The 16,180-nt window shown below is 39.2% G+C and overlaps 1 protein-coding gene across 7 annotated transcripts in view; it reads left to right on the plus strand.

Moving 5' to 3' along the window:
* TRAK1 (trafficking kinesin protein 1) overlaps window positions 1-16,180 on the plus strand; it is a 131,077-nt gene that overhangs the window by 59,695 nt on the left and 55,202 nt on the right. For all 7 annotated transcript variants that reach the window (XM_046938177.1, XM_046938178.1, XM_040696040.2 and 4 more), the window contains exon 3: window positions 3,892-4,086. Coding sequence is in view for 3 of the 7 variants with exons in the window: in XM_004939468.5 (XP_004939525.2) it covers window positions 3,892-4,086 (195 nt within the window). In the remaining 4 variants the exon portion in view is untranslated. The remainder of the gene's footprint in view (window positions 1-3,891; window positions 4,087-16,180) is intronic.

The following is a 16,180-nucleotide window of genomic DNA, read 5'->3' on the forward strand; positions in this document are numbered from 1 at the left end:
GTGGAGAGAGAAAACTCTCATGAGGAACAGCGGATCTGTCAGCTGTGGTGTCAAGGTACCAGGTAATAAGGCCCTTCTTGCACCAGGTGGCAGTACCCACTGCTCAGAGGTGCTTTAGTGACCTGGAAGGCCCTTTCACCTTGACAGGAGAGAGACTGCTTGAAAACAAACCAGTTAAACCGTAAAGACTGAGGACAGTTTGGACCAGAATTCAGCAGATCCTAAACTGAACAGTTTATATTCCGTGCAGTGGCGGTATGGGTTAGCTGTGGTGTACTGTTTCTAAAAACAAACAAAACCAACCTGCAAGTACCAGGCTTTGAGAATCACAGAACTTATTTTCCATGTGTGTATTCCTGTGTGGTTTGTTTGTTTTACTTATCCCTTCTGTTATTTTTCTTTTCTCATTTATCAATACTTCTATGTGAAACTGATACTAAAATTGAAGAGATACTCCTTGTTCATAAATCTAGCTAGGTATTATTTTTACAGTATGATACGTAATTGTCTATTCAGACAAAACTGTGAGCAAGTGAAACTCAAAAGCCTGGTAGGGAATGGAGAGTGACAGATCAACTGCTTTAAAGGATCTGTGTTGTTTAGAATGAGATCTTCAGATCTGTCCACGTGTATTTCCACAGTCTCTCCACCACCTTTCTCATGTACTTCATCCTTTCTTTTGTCTTTATAGCTTTAATTAGTAGTGGAGAAGGCAGTTATTAAAAGCTAACTCGAGCTGAGGTTGAATTGCCTGGTAAAAAGGTGCTGGCATAGTTCCTCCAGTCCAGGATGCCCAGAGAAGCGGAGATACCCGGGTCAGTCAAATGCCAACGTCTAAGAAGATATGGAACATGTTAAGAAAGAATGTTAATAATTACCTAAGATAGTTAAGCAGTAGGAAAAAAATACAGAATCTAACTCAGCAAGAAGGAGGCCTCTGAAAGAAATTGGTTTAATCTGCTTTAGAAAATATGCAGAGGAAGGGGAGGAGTAATGTCAGAAAATCCTACAAAGCACACTGAGCAACTTCCTTATCTTCTTACAAATAGGATGTGGAGAAGTTAATTTTGTACTAAAAAGAGGTGAGAAGGGCTGTTCCTGCATGTGCCACATCTCAGCTATGAGGATAGCAAAGCAGTGGGGCATACTACTTGCAAAAATAAAACAAAAAAGATGTAACAAATTCACAGATTTTCTTTGTTTTTGCATACTTATTCCTATGGAGTGCCACGAACTATAGCCTTCTGCAGTATGCAGGAGCCTTAGCAAGTCTTTCTTCTTAACTCTTTTCTTTCAAAAGCCAAACCTGTGATGACTCATGTTTTGGGAGGAATCAGGAGTTTGTAACTCCCAAGAGAAACATTTAGTTCTTCAGATTGGTTGTAATTTGCTTGTGGAAGTTTCTGTTAGCCGAGGTTGCCCAGAAAATGACAAGTTGAAAATCACTTAGACTACAGAAAAAAGAAATCTGAACAGAGTGACTTCAACTGTAGTTTCTTGAATCATTTATATTAATGCACACTTAATCGGTTTAGGCTTATGATGCTGTTTAACTCAATAGAATGAGGTTACCATGTAGGACAAGAGGAAAAGCCTGAGTATTATAAAGCTTGAATAGTATCTCAGGTGCTCTGAGTAGAGTGCTTATCTTACTTGTTTATCTTTGCAATATTAATCAGAACCATTAAAAAAAAACAGAACAGACTGGAAGCCTTTGTACCTACTTGTGACATCAAGTGCCAGCACCTCAAAAAAGCAAGGGGAAGAAGAGTGAAGACTGCATGACTGTGGCACTGAGTGTATTGCCATGATTTAAATGGTGATTTAATTATGATTTAAATGGTGAACTAACATTTAGTCATACACAACCATAATTAGTGTGTCCTGTTCTTCCTAAGTAGGCGATTATATCAGAGCCTGCACCTATTTCCTGCTGTTAGACAGATTTTAAAATCACAATAGAGGTTAATACCAATAGCATCAGAATATGTTGCCTTTGAAGATCTATCTTTTTCGTTGTTAGGCTTTGAACTGTGTAGAAACACTCAAGATTTATTATATAGTAAAGCAGAAGAAAGTGTCTTGCTCGACTTGTATTACAGTATAATTTTGGATTCTCTACTGCATGTCCTGCTGTGTTCACACGGATTTCTTTTCCACAATAAAACTGTATGGATTTCTTTTGTGTGTGTGCGTGTGTGTTTTTCCCTCAGATTCTAATGAAAACTCCTTTTGCTTTTGCTATTTGGCTACATTTTATGACAGAGCAAACCAGCTTCTTCTCTACACAGAACTACTTGCTTGAAACTGTAAGGTCACTCAGTTTCTTTAGTAATAGTAGCTAAAATTCAAACTTTTTATTTTCCTGTTTGCAGGAGGACCACCTTGGTCAGGTTGTGCAGACCTTAATACTTTTCACAAGAGAAGTAGCATTTTAGCAGGAAAAGAAAAAAAAAAACAAGAAAAAACAACCTTGTATTCTTGACAGTGAGAGCATTAGGTAACTCAAAGAGATACAGAAGTCCATATGTATATAGGCTTCATGTTTATATTTGTAAGGATATGTAGAAAAGCACCTTTAAAATGTTTAGTTTACCGCAGGAGTTGTTTCTTACAATACCAGCTGGCTTCTCTGATCATGTCCACTTTAGTTGTCCACAAAAGTGGACATGATCAGCATTTTGGAAACAGCCAGGCAGAAGAAAGGTTTGTACTTAAGAGTCAGTGTGCAGCTGTGGGTGCAGGGGAATAAGGTCTTGTTTCTCCGTGTGAATTGGTACTCTCTTAATCTGGTAAATTGCTGCAGGACCTCTTGAAGTGATATGTGTGGGCTGACTTGCTCTTTGCCCAGAGCTCCACAAAAATAGCAGTGCTGTACATGAGCACTTCTGCTAATCTTTGTATATACATTTCTGCAGTGAGGTTTGGAGAACACTTATATATGTCCAAAAGGTAGCAGCATAGTCTTGATGAAAGCAAAGAGAATATAGGTTGGTGGGGACCTCCGGACCTTCTACTCAAATACACCCTTTTAAACTGGGTCCTTAGGGCCTTGGCAAAGTGAGTTCTCAGTCTCTCCAAAGATGGTGATTCCTCAGCTTTTCTGGACTCTTATTCCCATGTTTTACCGTCCTCACAGCGAAAAAGTTTTATGTTGAAGTTTCCTACATTAAAAAATTGTTGTCTCTTTTCCTAAGTTTCAATTGCCAGTGTAAATCGCATCATTTTTGCAGTTGTTGATGGCCCTCAGCATTCGTTTTTAAAACTGAACGTGAAGTTGATTTTCTTGTGAATGTGAAGGGTTGATATCACAGAATACATGTTGAGATGGTGTTGAAAGGTGCTCTAGAAGCTCTTGCAGCCTGCTTTACTGTGAGTCTTCAGTCTGAGTCGTGACAGTTTGCTATTGCAGCCCTGGATTTCTTCTTGGGAAAAATCTGCTGGCAGTGAAGGCAAAATTCAGCGATACTCAACTACAGTCAAGGAGGAAATTAAGGAGAAATATAGAACTTGCAAACTAAAAATAATCTGTCAAGTGAAACTTAAAAATGTAAATTCTTGAATGTGGTATCCTTTTTTGCCATACCCACAATTTTACAACTTTGTTGCTCTCTTGCTCTCTACTTTGCTCCCTTCCCAAAACTGTATTTTCAGTATATGAGTCCCCACTGTAGGGTCTTTTATCCCAAATAGCAAACCCTTCCATTTTGTGCTAGTAGACATCTAATTTGGGGATAATTTGAGTTAGTCTTGTTTTCTAAATAATATCAAGCTGTTCATGAAGAAAAATCTTTTTGATATCGATTCAAACTGGCCTATTTCCTAGCTTATATACATATAATACTTGGTTTAAAGTGACTGACAGAGATTGTCTTCTCTTTCTTTTGTCAGATGTGTGCAATAGTACCAATCTTCCTGAAGTTGAAATCATCAGTCTACTGGAAGAACAGCTGCCTCATTATAAGCTAAGAGCAGATACAATCTATGGTTATGACCACGACGACTGGCTTCATACTCCTCTCATTTCTCCTGATGCAAATATTGACTTAACAACTGAGCAAATAGAAGAGACCTTGAAATACTTCCGTAAGTCAAAAATTCATACATTTTACTGAAGAATAAATAAAGCTATACTATTTTTGTTACTGCCTCTGAAATATCTGTAATTCTCTTACAGTTGTGAACAGCAAGAGAACTGTTGGTTTTCAAGTTTCATGGTGGTTAGTAAAGAAAGGAAATAAGCAAAAACAGCAGTTGCATTTGTTAATTTGTCCATGTACTTTGTCACAATATCAAATATTGGTGAAACTTCAAGACTTCTTTTTGCTTGTTATCTCTCTGGCAAGAAGCTGAAATGTCTATGTTGATAAAATGTAAAAGGCTTAGGCATGTTGCCTTATTTGCTTTTTTTGGGAATATTTTCTGACTCATTGTGGTGCTGTCTGTGCTACTGTGTGCCTGCATCACAAGATGATGTCAAATCATCTTTCCACAGCTTGAATTTCTAAGAAAGACTTGTGAAGAACCAAACACTGAGCATTTAGTGAAGATGGTTTGTTCCCTTGTTCTTTCTTTTGTTCATATATATACATATATGTATATATGTATATACAACCGTACTGTTGTACAGAAAGGTACTGTTTGTGCCTGGAGAGAAAGCTTGTAGTCTTGTGACCTTATGCATTTTTCATTCTTTTGTTTGAGCTGGTAGATCCTTTTATCATGGTGAATGGATTCGTGTCTCTGTGTTCTTCAACTGTGGATGCTGACTTGTCTGGTTTTCTTGTACAGCTAAGTGTGATTCATCCTCTAGTTTCCCATTAAGCATGTAGTTTATGATTAAATAATTCTTTTCCCCTCCTCCTAGCTTCATGCAAAAATGCAGTTTTGTTACACTTTTGAATGCGTGGCATGTTCACATAGTCTACGGAGCATTAAGCCAGTAGGTGACAAACTAAAGCTGTAGTAGTTAGACTTGCATAGTAGTGGATTTACATAAATTATAGTGGTAGGTAGTTTGAGGTAGTTATTGAGGCACTGTGGAGCTCAAAAGATTTTGGTTTTAAAGTAGAGATTTTGATTAGGTGTTAGGAGGAAGTTTTTTTTTACCAGGAGAGTGGTGATGTGCTGGAATATGCTGCCCAGAGAGGCTGTGGATACTCTTCCCTGGAGGTGTTTGAGTCTGGGTTGGATAGGGCCCTGGGCAATCTGATCTAGTACTTGAGCTAGCAGTTGGCCGCCCTGTCTGTGGAAGGGATGTTGGAACTTGATGATCCTTGAGGTCCCTTCCAACCCAAGCCATTCTGTGATTCTATATGTGTTCTCCACCTTCTCCCCAGTCAGACAAAAACAATGCAAAATGGCAGGTGGGGCAGAACGCTGATCAATGGAATCAGTTAATTCTTGTTTCATAGCAGATATTTAATGCAGCTGAAATGGTGGCAGTAGTTGACTTAAATAAACCTTCTGAAAAGTCAGTTTCCTAATATCTGCAGTAACAGGATTAATTGTCTCATCCTTAAGATGGTCTATGCAAAGGGGCTGTTTTATCCAGCATTTAGCTTACAAGCATAATGGGCTGCAAGCTTTGCTACATGCTGCAATTCGAAAACTTCATCCAGTCAAAATAGCTTGAATGAAAAAAATGATGCGTTTTCTGCTTTCATTGGTGATTAACTGCTTAAAGAGAAGGAACACTAAGCAAGGAGAACTCCTGTAAAGAAAGTTCGTTGCTTAATGCTTACGTACAAGCATATGTACAGTAGGTAGTGGCTTAAGAAGTTGAAAATGGGCAAAGTTGAATTAATCCCTAGGCTGATACCCTGGGAGCTGAGATCACTGCTTTTACCCTTGTTCAGTTGTGAACGACTCATACAGTGCTGTAGTGCAAGATCATAAAACTTTGGCATGTTTGGAACTTACGGTACTGTGCATAAACATTGCTTTATGAAAAGTGAACTATGAAAATAAAGATATTAAGTAAGTTGTCACAGAAGTGAATTGTACCATTACCGCTCTGCAGAGTGTTTTCCAGGGCGTGACTTCTAGCACTGTGGTTCATTTTCAGAGCTGCAATCAGGGCACTCCTTTTGTACATGTTTACTTTGTTTTAAAAACCTTGGAGGAGGAGGAGATGGAAGGTGTATATATACTGTAACTTTGTCTATGAGAAAAATTTAGGACAACATTACAGATTTCCACTTTATTCAGAGCATTATTCTTATGGTCTGAGTTCTATGGGTGTAGTTATATATAAGAAATAACAAAAGTGAAATTTATAATCTGTCAGACTTCCTTAAGTGATGGAAGACTTAATTAATTTTACTGCACCAGAAAAGGATTTCCTGCAAAATAAACACTATTACCAGAATAAAAATGTCCTATATGTACAGACCGTTATGTCTTCCTCGGGCTTTTTAGAAACACTTTAAGATGAGCAGAATATAATTGATGTTGAAGTCTGAGCTTCTGCAGAATAGGTATGAAATGAGATCTTTTCATTGCTTATGGTTCCTAGCATTGCAGTAGCGATCAGCTTTGAAAGCACCAGTATTATGAATAGTTGAGAAGTCAGAAGGAAGGGATATGTTGTGGCTTTGTTCAGGAAATGTTTGCAGGCTGAGAAATACTGGACATAGGAATGTCTGAGCATGTTTTAATATATGTAAATACTGTGCATAGTTAACATATGCAAATTTGTATTTTGTAAGGCTTCCTGTTCTTTATGTAGAGAGTTTATCAGGAAGAGCAACATTTTATTACCCAAACTCACCACACCAGTTAATTAATGTGTAACTACTTAGTCTGGAAATAATCTGAATAGAAACTCCACTGTGATACACTTGCAGTGTAACTCAATTGTTTTAATTATGTTCAGATACCTACAGTGAACTATTGGAATTAGGCAAAGGGAGCACTTCTGTTTTTCCACTAGCTATAAATGATAGCAAAGTGTTTCTTGTTTGACCGTGGTGTCATTTACCTTTTTTATTTGTTTTGGCAGTAATTGAGAGCAGCTTTTTTGCCTTATTCCAGCTGCAGGCTTTGAACACAGCTGTGGTCAGTCACCATACTCAGTGACTCTTTAAGCTCTGTCTTGGTTCTGATCCATGTCTCTATCTCTGTCTTGACTCAGTTTGTGAGTTTTGAACAAGATGGATGTCTGAACCTTTACACCTCAATACTGGATTACTTAAAAATACTTTGAGACCCGTAGAAGTAGAAAAGCGGGATGAATACAGATGTATTATGTGAGCATATATATATTATGATACACACAGGTGTGTGTGTATATATATACATAATATGCACGTATTGATGTACAGTTGGGTTTGTAGTTATCCTTTTGAAAGAACTTTGATATGTAACGACAGAATTTTAAATCTCTACTCAAGATGAAAGTAGTTCCTTAAATGCTTTTGTGGTTAAGCCTTACAAAGTGCCCTTAAGTTCTCCATAGACTATCTGTCTCTGAGAACTGTACTTCCAAAAAATAAAAATAAAAAAATTACTTGCTGTTTAGAATCTCATTTATATATGAATTATAGTACTACTTTTACTAGGTACATGCACGTAGATTTTTGACATATCTGTAGTATGTTCTGTAATTCATTCTCATTATCCAGCCAGTATTTGCCTTTTCCATAGAACAGGCTTGTTACTAGGAAACTTATGATACTTAATACTTATTTGACCCTGATTTTTTCATTTCTGAATAATATATTTAATAAGAGAAATGGTGCGGTTGTTTTGATAAATTCTGATGTCTCCAAAGACCATTATCAGTGAATGAACTTAAATCACTTGTAGCGACAGTATTCTCTAGTTCGAGTTCATCTGTGTTTGCATTTGCTCCCAGGAGAGGATGTATGAGAAATGCTACTTCCAAGAGTGATTCAGCTCATAGCGTAACTAGCAGCTGCCTTGCTGTCCTTTGAAGTAGAAGCAATGAAGTGATGGAGCTTTTCTGAAGAGTTGGTGGGTGTTTGGAGTAACGTACTACCAAGCTTTCAAAGTATACAGATACGTTTTCATTCAGTTAAGAAGCAGATTAGTAGCAATTAATGCTCACCCATACCAGTCCTGATGTCACTGAATTGTGTTTTGGGGGATAGAGGGAGAGGAGATGCCATTACATCTGTGCTGTTTCTATTTTACAGTAGGAAACGTATCACAAAGAAACACTTGTACTTAGGAAAATAGTCCATCATTTTGAGTGAAGGGAGAAATTGTCTTTTCTAGACTGTGAACTGAAAAGAGTGGCAGTGCTTTTAATAGGACCACTGTCTTAATGGATGTCTCCATTTGGTCCTTGATCTTTGTTGGTCGTTTCTTTAGGTCTCCTTGGGCTTGTTTATCCATCTTTAATAGACCATGATGGCATAATGTATTGAACTGTGAAGGGCTCCTAGAGTACCACCTGCTCTTTCTTGATATTCAAAAAATGCCATGTATTCTTATATTCCATAACTTCTCCTTAAAAATGTCTAAGAAGGTACTAGAAGCACAAATCTGAAGGGAGGAGGGAGAGCTTCAGTGGAAACATAGACGAAAGAGGTCACTATGGTATGGGAGGGTTTTCAGTAGCATAGAAGAAAAATGTCTTCTGCAGCTTGTGTTTAATGGGAAACTTGGAATTAAACTAGTTTGACACATTACCAGATTAGCAGGACTTGTCATGTAGAGGTCTGTAAAGGATAAGTACTTCTGCTTCACTTATATAATGGTTACTTGAGTGCTTTATGCCAGTGATATGTGCTTTAATACAGACTTTTTCATTCTTCAGTCCCCTGAACTTGTTTGACCTAGTTTTCTAATGACATATGGTTTGAGCTGAGTCAAGATCTGACCCATTAAAGTAAAAAAAAAGCCATGAGATTTTGGAGGGTGTTGAATGTGTTTATGCATATGGTGATGGTGGCAATCAGTGCCAGTGTTCTAGGGCTGGTTAAATTCAATAGGATTGAGAGAATACACTTCAGTACTTCCAGACTCCACAAAGAGATCTTCCTGAAGATTATTCATTATCTGCCTTAAAGGTTTCAGCTTGGTTAGTATTTTCAAATACAGTTTTTGTGCATTTTCTGGCTGCTTGCTGAGCACTCAAATTTTTAGCATTTGGATTCTGTTTCCTTGTTGCAGTTCGATGTATTAATCGAGTCTGCATCTTGCAAAACTCTGTTGACTGTAGGAAAAATGGACAATAGTTATCATCTTAGCACTGGGTTTTTGTGTGTGCATTTTGATAAGCCCTTGCAGTCTTTTTGGACATCTAACAAGGTAGGATTCATAGCATCCATGTTGCCCCTTCTCTTCATAAAGCTAGACAGGCAAATTCTTAAGCTTGATTTAAGTAGATATTTGCTTCTTAATATTTGGGGATGTTCCAAGGCAAGAAAAAAAGCGATTATCTGTTTTTCCCACTCTTCATCTATTTTTCTCAATTGTTAATGCATCTAGTGACTTTATTTCTGTGATGGTGCTGTTGTTAAGATTTTAGACAAGGCCTCATGTAATCCCCACTCACTGTTAGTGGTGACTGCAGTGGTGCAGGGGGTGCCTGGGGCCTCTCCTGGAGCCTTGGGAGCAATGGCCTTTTTCCCTGCAGGTTTGTGCCCTTTGCTAAAGGGGCTGTGTCACCAAGTGGTGACGTTAAGGGGAAGGTAGTAGCATCAGAGAGGATAAAAGACACAGAATCTGAAGAATGGCTGAAGGATGTGCTGCCATTCAGGAGGACCTTGACAAGCGGGAGCAATGGGGTCCAGAAGAGCCTCATGCAGTCCAGCAAAGGGAAGTGCCATATTCTGCACCTGCAGAGGAACAGCTCCAGGCAACAGGACGTGCTGTCTGACCAGCTGGAAAGCAGTCTTGCAGAAAAAGACCTTTACTTATTCTTCATAGGTTTATATACGTTTGAGTACTCTTTCAAGAAGTGGCATCTTATGGAAGTGGTTAGGTCTTGCTATCATGGTCTCACAGTATAAGCATGGCCAATGATACCTTAATGAATAATGAAAACAGTTTGGCAGATATAGAATCATAGAATCACCAAGGTTGGAAAAGACCCACAGGATCACCCAGTCCAACCATCCTCCCATCACCAATAGTTCTCACTAAACCACATCCCTCAACACAGCGTTCAAACATTCCTTGAACACCTCCAGGGTCGGTGACTCCACCACCTCCCTGGCAGCCCATTGCAGTGCCTGACCACCCTTTCAGAGAAGCAGTATTTCCTAACGTCCAGCTTGAACCTTTCCTGGTGCAGCTTGAAGCCATTCCCTCTAGTCCTATCACTGGTTACAAGAGAGAAGAGGCTGACCCCCAGCTCACTACAACCTCCCTTCAGGTAGTTGTAGAGAGCAATAAGGTCTCCCCTGAGCCTCCTCTTCTCTGTTATATCTGTCTGAAGACAACATAAATTTTGATTTCATACAGATGCAAGTGTATTATCTTCAGGAATCATCCAGGAATCACCAAACATACTACAGAAAGTAAAAAAGTTTACCTTGGTCCTTTTCAGGGAGAGGGGAGAAATAATCCTATCATGTGGAAAATCAGTTTTTGTCCGTAAGTAACTTAATCTGTCTGCTCCTGTCTCACATTAAATTGTCTTGTTTCAGTGGGAGAATACTTAAAAGATTCCTATGAAGCAGAGATCTTGTCTGTACTAGGTGAGGTTGTTGGACCCTTACGGTGTTTGGAGGGAAAGAGGTGTCCCTAAGCTCTGTCCCGTGTATAGAAAGTACTTGTACCATTTTGAAGCCTTGGACAATAATTACATTTTGACTAAAGTGATCAAATCTGAAGTACTCATTTATTTTAAATACTGATTCTGGAAGCTGCTGGTACAGGGTGTACCAAAGTGTTCTGGTTCCACTCTTTCCAGGTGAAGCAGGCCACTGTGACTTCTTGCTTAAGGAAAATACTACGCTGGAAGACACCATTATCCTAAGCTGCAGAATTGTTCATTATTACTGCACCTGCAGTCATGGGATTACTCTTGCTCTGTTATTTTAGAAGGTGAAATCCAAATAACAGTTCACTTCAGTAAATTCAGAAATAGCAATATGCCAGCCTGTCCTTGAAAATCAGTTGTACTTTTAAGTATCTCTGTTTTCCTTTTTAATGCTCTTTAATAACTTAAAAAAGAAAGAAAGTGGAAAAACACCAACTTGCAAATGAACTACTGTGGCAGAGCCTGATTAGAAGCAATATGCATTGCGTAACGGTGAGTTGTACAGCAGTTCCTCTGGCAGAAAGGACTCCAGCTGATGTTAGTGGGATGGGTACCTTTATCCTGTGTGCTGGTGGCTCTGGAAAATAATGAGAGGATGTAGTGTGCAGTTATCGGGACCTAATTTGATGCTAGAACCAAGAAAAGAGATGTGTCCCAGAGGTAAATAAATGGGAGCTAATACACTATTTTATCTACCGTGAGTACAGCCTGATGCATCTAACATGTTCATTTCACAAGATCTTCCCAGAATTGGGAAAGGTTTGAATAAGAAGGCTGGGAATGACTAAGCATGGGTAGGCATGATCAATGGTGAGGTCTGAAGTAAACATATTATTTGCTTTCTTTGCCAGCAGAGATGACTTAGGCTTCTTTGCTCCCTAGCAACATAGTTGTCCACCGTCTTGGGTGTGCTGCTACAGGTTTCTTGAGAGACAGTGTTTGTAAGCTGGGTAGTTGAAATTATCTTTGTCAAATATTCTCTTGAAAGAAAGAAAAGGATTTGTATTTTTTTTTATGACCTGGTTGGTTAATTTGGGCAGTTCAATTCAGTGTTGATCCTATGGCATAGATTCAGTACAGCAACAGGGAAGGAAGAAGAGAGCTCGTGAACTTGGCAGCCCAGATTTTCTGCCTAAATATACTCCTTTGCAACTGCAAACATGAGTACTCAGTCTATTTAGCTTGTCAACGTTGGCTACCAGAATTCTTTATTAGTCTGTATATTTTGCTGTGTGGAGAACAAATAAGTTTCTTTGTTTTGTTTAAACTAAACACGGAAAAATGGCATAATGTGGTAGCTGGAAGGGAAGACCAAATGAATGTTAATAGCCATATATGGATTCAGAATATGAAAAATGTCATTGCTTGTAATCACAAATATAGTATCTGGAATCTTTCCTAAGCTCAATTGTCTGATAAGTGTTAGGCAATTATCCTGGTAATACTTCAGTCAAATGCAGTGTTACAATACAGAGGTTTGAATCCAGGGAGGTTTAATGTTAATAGAAGCAATCCACCAGAAAATCATACTGTTCTGGTAGATATTTCTTACATAAAGACTGATACACGTATCTATATGAAGTAAAACTGGGCTACAGAAATTGAAAGATGTTTCTGCTGCTATGCTGCTGCTTTACTGACATGGTCATACTTTCATTTCCAACCCATCAGCCCTTCCAGCCCGCCCCTCCTACAGCTACAATTTCTTATGTAGTTGAAGGGCTGCTTGCATGTGGATACCTGGATTTGCAGTATTCTGTCTGGGGTTTCTGTCTTCGGGCTGGGAAGATCACACCATCTTTCCACGTCTCTTGAGTACTTCTGAAATCATTTGACTGCACAATTGGTTTTCTCCACAGAAAGATAATGCCTTTCCAGATTATACCAGTGTGTTTTCAGTTATCTCTGCAGAATAATACCAATAAAACTGAAAACAGGCAAAACCCACCACCAAAACCAAAGAAAGAAACAGCAACAACAATAACCATCACCAAAAACCGCATCCCACCGAGAACTACTTTTGTCCTCTCTCAATGAAGTGTGTGTGTTGAGACAGGGAGGAAGGAGAAGTGACAAGAAAATTCCAGCATGTTTAAAAAGATTTCCTTTGTTTAAATTGTCAGGAAATAGAAAGGAGAGACTCCTTTCAGCAATTCTGATCTGGTAGCCAGCATCCACTCTTTATATGTTAAATGCAGATTTAATAGCATTACCAACCTTAAATTACCTTTTAGACAAAAATAATACGAGTGGAACAAATTGCTTATGTGCAGAGCAATTGAGTTAATGTTGCCACAGAAACCTTTATTTTGCTCTGACAGTGTTTTAACAGCATAGCCTTAACTGCACTTAACAGCAAATCCAGCTCTCACCTTGTGAACATACGGAACTGAAACTGCAGGGCTGAGATAGAGTTGGAGCACCTCTTCATTCCTCTATTTCAAGATGGCATGCCCAACGTGAGGGCAGGTTGATCACATCTGGCAAAATTGCTCACAGTATTCACAATGTTAATTATTTTTTTAGAGAGATGTGTGTGACCTTTGCATGTCTAAATGCTGTTAGTTATTTATGTATAACCCTTTGTTATTTACTAATCTGAAATTAATGTCCACTTATTTTGTTGCTGTCTCGTCAGTATGGAGTGTGGAATGTAAAAAAATCTCATCAGCAGTATGAAGCCAAAAATAATACAATCCCTGTCAAAATGAAAGCAGGTTTTATTTTTCAGAGCCTTGTTATCTCTTAGTGTGCATCTTGATTTCAGGAGGGCAGAAATAATCTCTGGAGTAGCATCTGCTGGGAAATAATGATTTTTGTGCCTTTCCTATTGTAAGGCTGGAAGCTACTGGAGCATGATGATTTCCTGGCTTCTGGTTGGTATGGAGTGGCAGGAGCTGAAGGCAACAGCTTGGGGGCAAGGTGCCAGTAAATGACTTGATTAATGCTCTGCTTCTTTGTTTGGAGATAGCCTCTCAAGAATGGCAATGCTTCCAACCTAGAGCAGCATGGCTGACTTTGCTCAGGTATCACACCAGCTCAGCTGTCCATCAGCGTTATCTAGATTACAGATGTTAGATCTCATTGTCTGCAGCCTGGCTGGTCCTCTGATTGAGGAGTGTAGGAGGGAGGATGAAGTACAGGGCCATAGGAGTAAAGTTACTCAAACTCATGGGTTTGAGTAAATTATTTCCTGGAGTGCTCCACCCAGGAAAATCTCACAGATGTGAGGTAGAGCTGTATTTGCAAAGAAGCTCTGACACTTCAGTGTCTTTGATGCTTTGAAATTCACAGTAGACTATTTAGAAAGTTAAAAGTAAGTATTTTCAGTCATGAAAAAGGTTCAAAGATTCTTAGTTTGTGAAAATACAACGAAGAAAGTAAGAAATCAAAGGCATGTGAACTACAGAATGATAACATGGCTGAGGTTGACACAGACCTCTGAAGCCACTTGGTCCAACTCGTGCTCCGGCAGAGCAGCCAAGAGTAGATTGCTCAGGCCCATGTCTGAAAAGAGCCTGGATTCATCTTTACACCCTTTGCTCAGGTACTTATAGACATTGTTGAGATCCTCCTGAGCATCCTCTTCTCCAAGCTGAGCAGCGCAGCTGCCTCAGCCTCTCCTCAAATGAAAAATGCTTCAGTCCCTTAATGTTCTTGGACAAACTACAGAGAGTTCATCTGTCTCCTCCTACTGAGGATCCCAAAACTGGACTAAATCCTCACCGGGACTAGTTAGAATCCTGTGCACGTTGCCAAAGAGGCTACCTTATTGTCTTATTATTATTATATCTTATTCTCCTACAGATATATTTATTTATTTTCAGACTGAGAAACACATTTGTTTTCTAGTGAAATAATGTACTTGCACTCAAAGCTGTCTTTGAGTTTGGCCCTAGACTGGAACTTTGGAGATGGGTGAATAACATAATTCATTGCTGTTAGCTGCTGATGATGTATGTGAACAAATATCTGAGTCTGTGATTCAGCACACAATATGTAAAAGAATGTGATAATCTTCAAGCTTGAAGTTACTGTAGTGATAATTACTTACATGTGTAAAACTGAATTACTAATATGGTCATTTTTGTATTAGCAGCTTACGTATTTGCCTCTGTATTGCTTGACTGTTCCTTATTTTAATTCTGTTTTTTAACAGTGAAGGTAAGTTGTGACAGTCAAGGAGTCAAATAAGCAGTAACAGTCTAGAATATACATGAATGAGGGGAATTTAATAGAAACCTGCAATGAATGGGTTAGAAAGGAGAGAGAAAATGAATGTTCAGTTCACTCAGAGTGGTGAAGCCGTGGCACGGCGATCCATAGAAGAAGCTGTGGATGCCCCATCCCTGGAGGCGCTCAAGGCAAGGTTGGATGAGGCCCTGGGCAGATTGGATCCAGATGGTCTTTAAGGTGTCCCTTCCAAACCCAGCTGTTGTACGGTTCTACGATATCCAGAGCTGGAAGCATAAGATTCAGTAAGAGTGAATTTGAAATCAAAAGGTGATAGTTACATGTATCATAAATAGTAGATATGTGGATCCTTGCAACAGGATGTTGAAGATGCTATAAATACTTCTAGGCTCAAGAACGGGCAGGGTAAGTCCTTTGAGAAGTGCCAAGAGTGGAAATTGCATCTGTGTCGGACTGTCTTCAAAGCTGGAAAAAGCTGAGCTTGGCAGGGCAGCTGAAGGATGCGTTGTCCAGGTTTCCCTTGTCTGTTCGTGATTGTTCCTGTGGATGAACGGAGTCTCTGCTTGGACAAGCAATTCCAAGGCCAGACACCAGCATGGCTTACCTTGTGTTATCAACATGTATTGCAACTCAGTCTGTCCCAGTGATTCTACCGCTGTTCACAGAGTAATATAGTTGCTTAGAAAGAAATGATTTAAGAGGAAAGCAAAATGGATCTAAATCCCTTGGCATCTGTACCTGTGCAGATTCAGGCATGCTTTTTGGATGGCTGTGCTTGCTGATGATGATTTAGGGCAACATATCCTTGGGTTCTCTCTTATTAACTTAAACGCGTTAGGTGATGCATAAGGAAAGTCTTTTCTTTCATTTCCTCATTGTTGAGCACAAACATCACACTATCCTGCTTGAAGACCTTATGTACTTTTAGAAAGAGTGGTGAAAATTCATCCAAACCCTTTGATTTCAGCTTAGATTCCTAAAATAGAGGGGTCAGTAGTTCATGGCGAACGCAAAAGGCAGAAGCAGATGAGCTTTATAGCAAGAAGACATGTGCTGCTCTGCCATTTTTCTAACTCCTTCATTTTTGTGCCACTTCTTGCAGTAACAGCGTGCACGAGGCATTCAACTGTATCAGCCCAGAGTATTGTAACGAAGCAATAATGTTTCATTTTCCATGGGGAAGGCGGGCTTTTATCAGTACCGGTGGGAGAGAGTAGTAATGGACTGGCTTTTCATTATTAATGTACA

The sequence above is a fragment of the Gallus gallus genome, chromosome 2, assembly GCF_016699485.2.
Source record: "Gallus gallus isolate bGalGal1 chromosome 2, bGalGal1.mat.broiler.GRCg7b, whole genome shotgun sequence".
NCBI classification, from domain to species: Eukaryota; Metazoa; Chordata; class Aves; order Galliformes; family Phasianidae; genus Gallus; species Gallus gallus.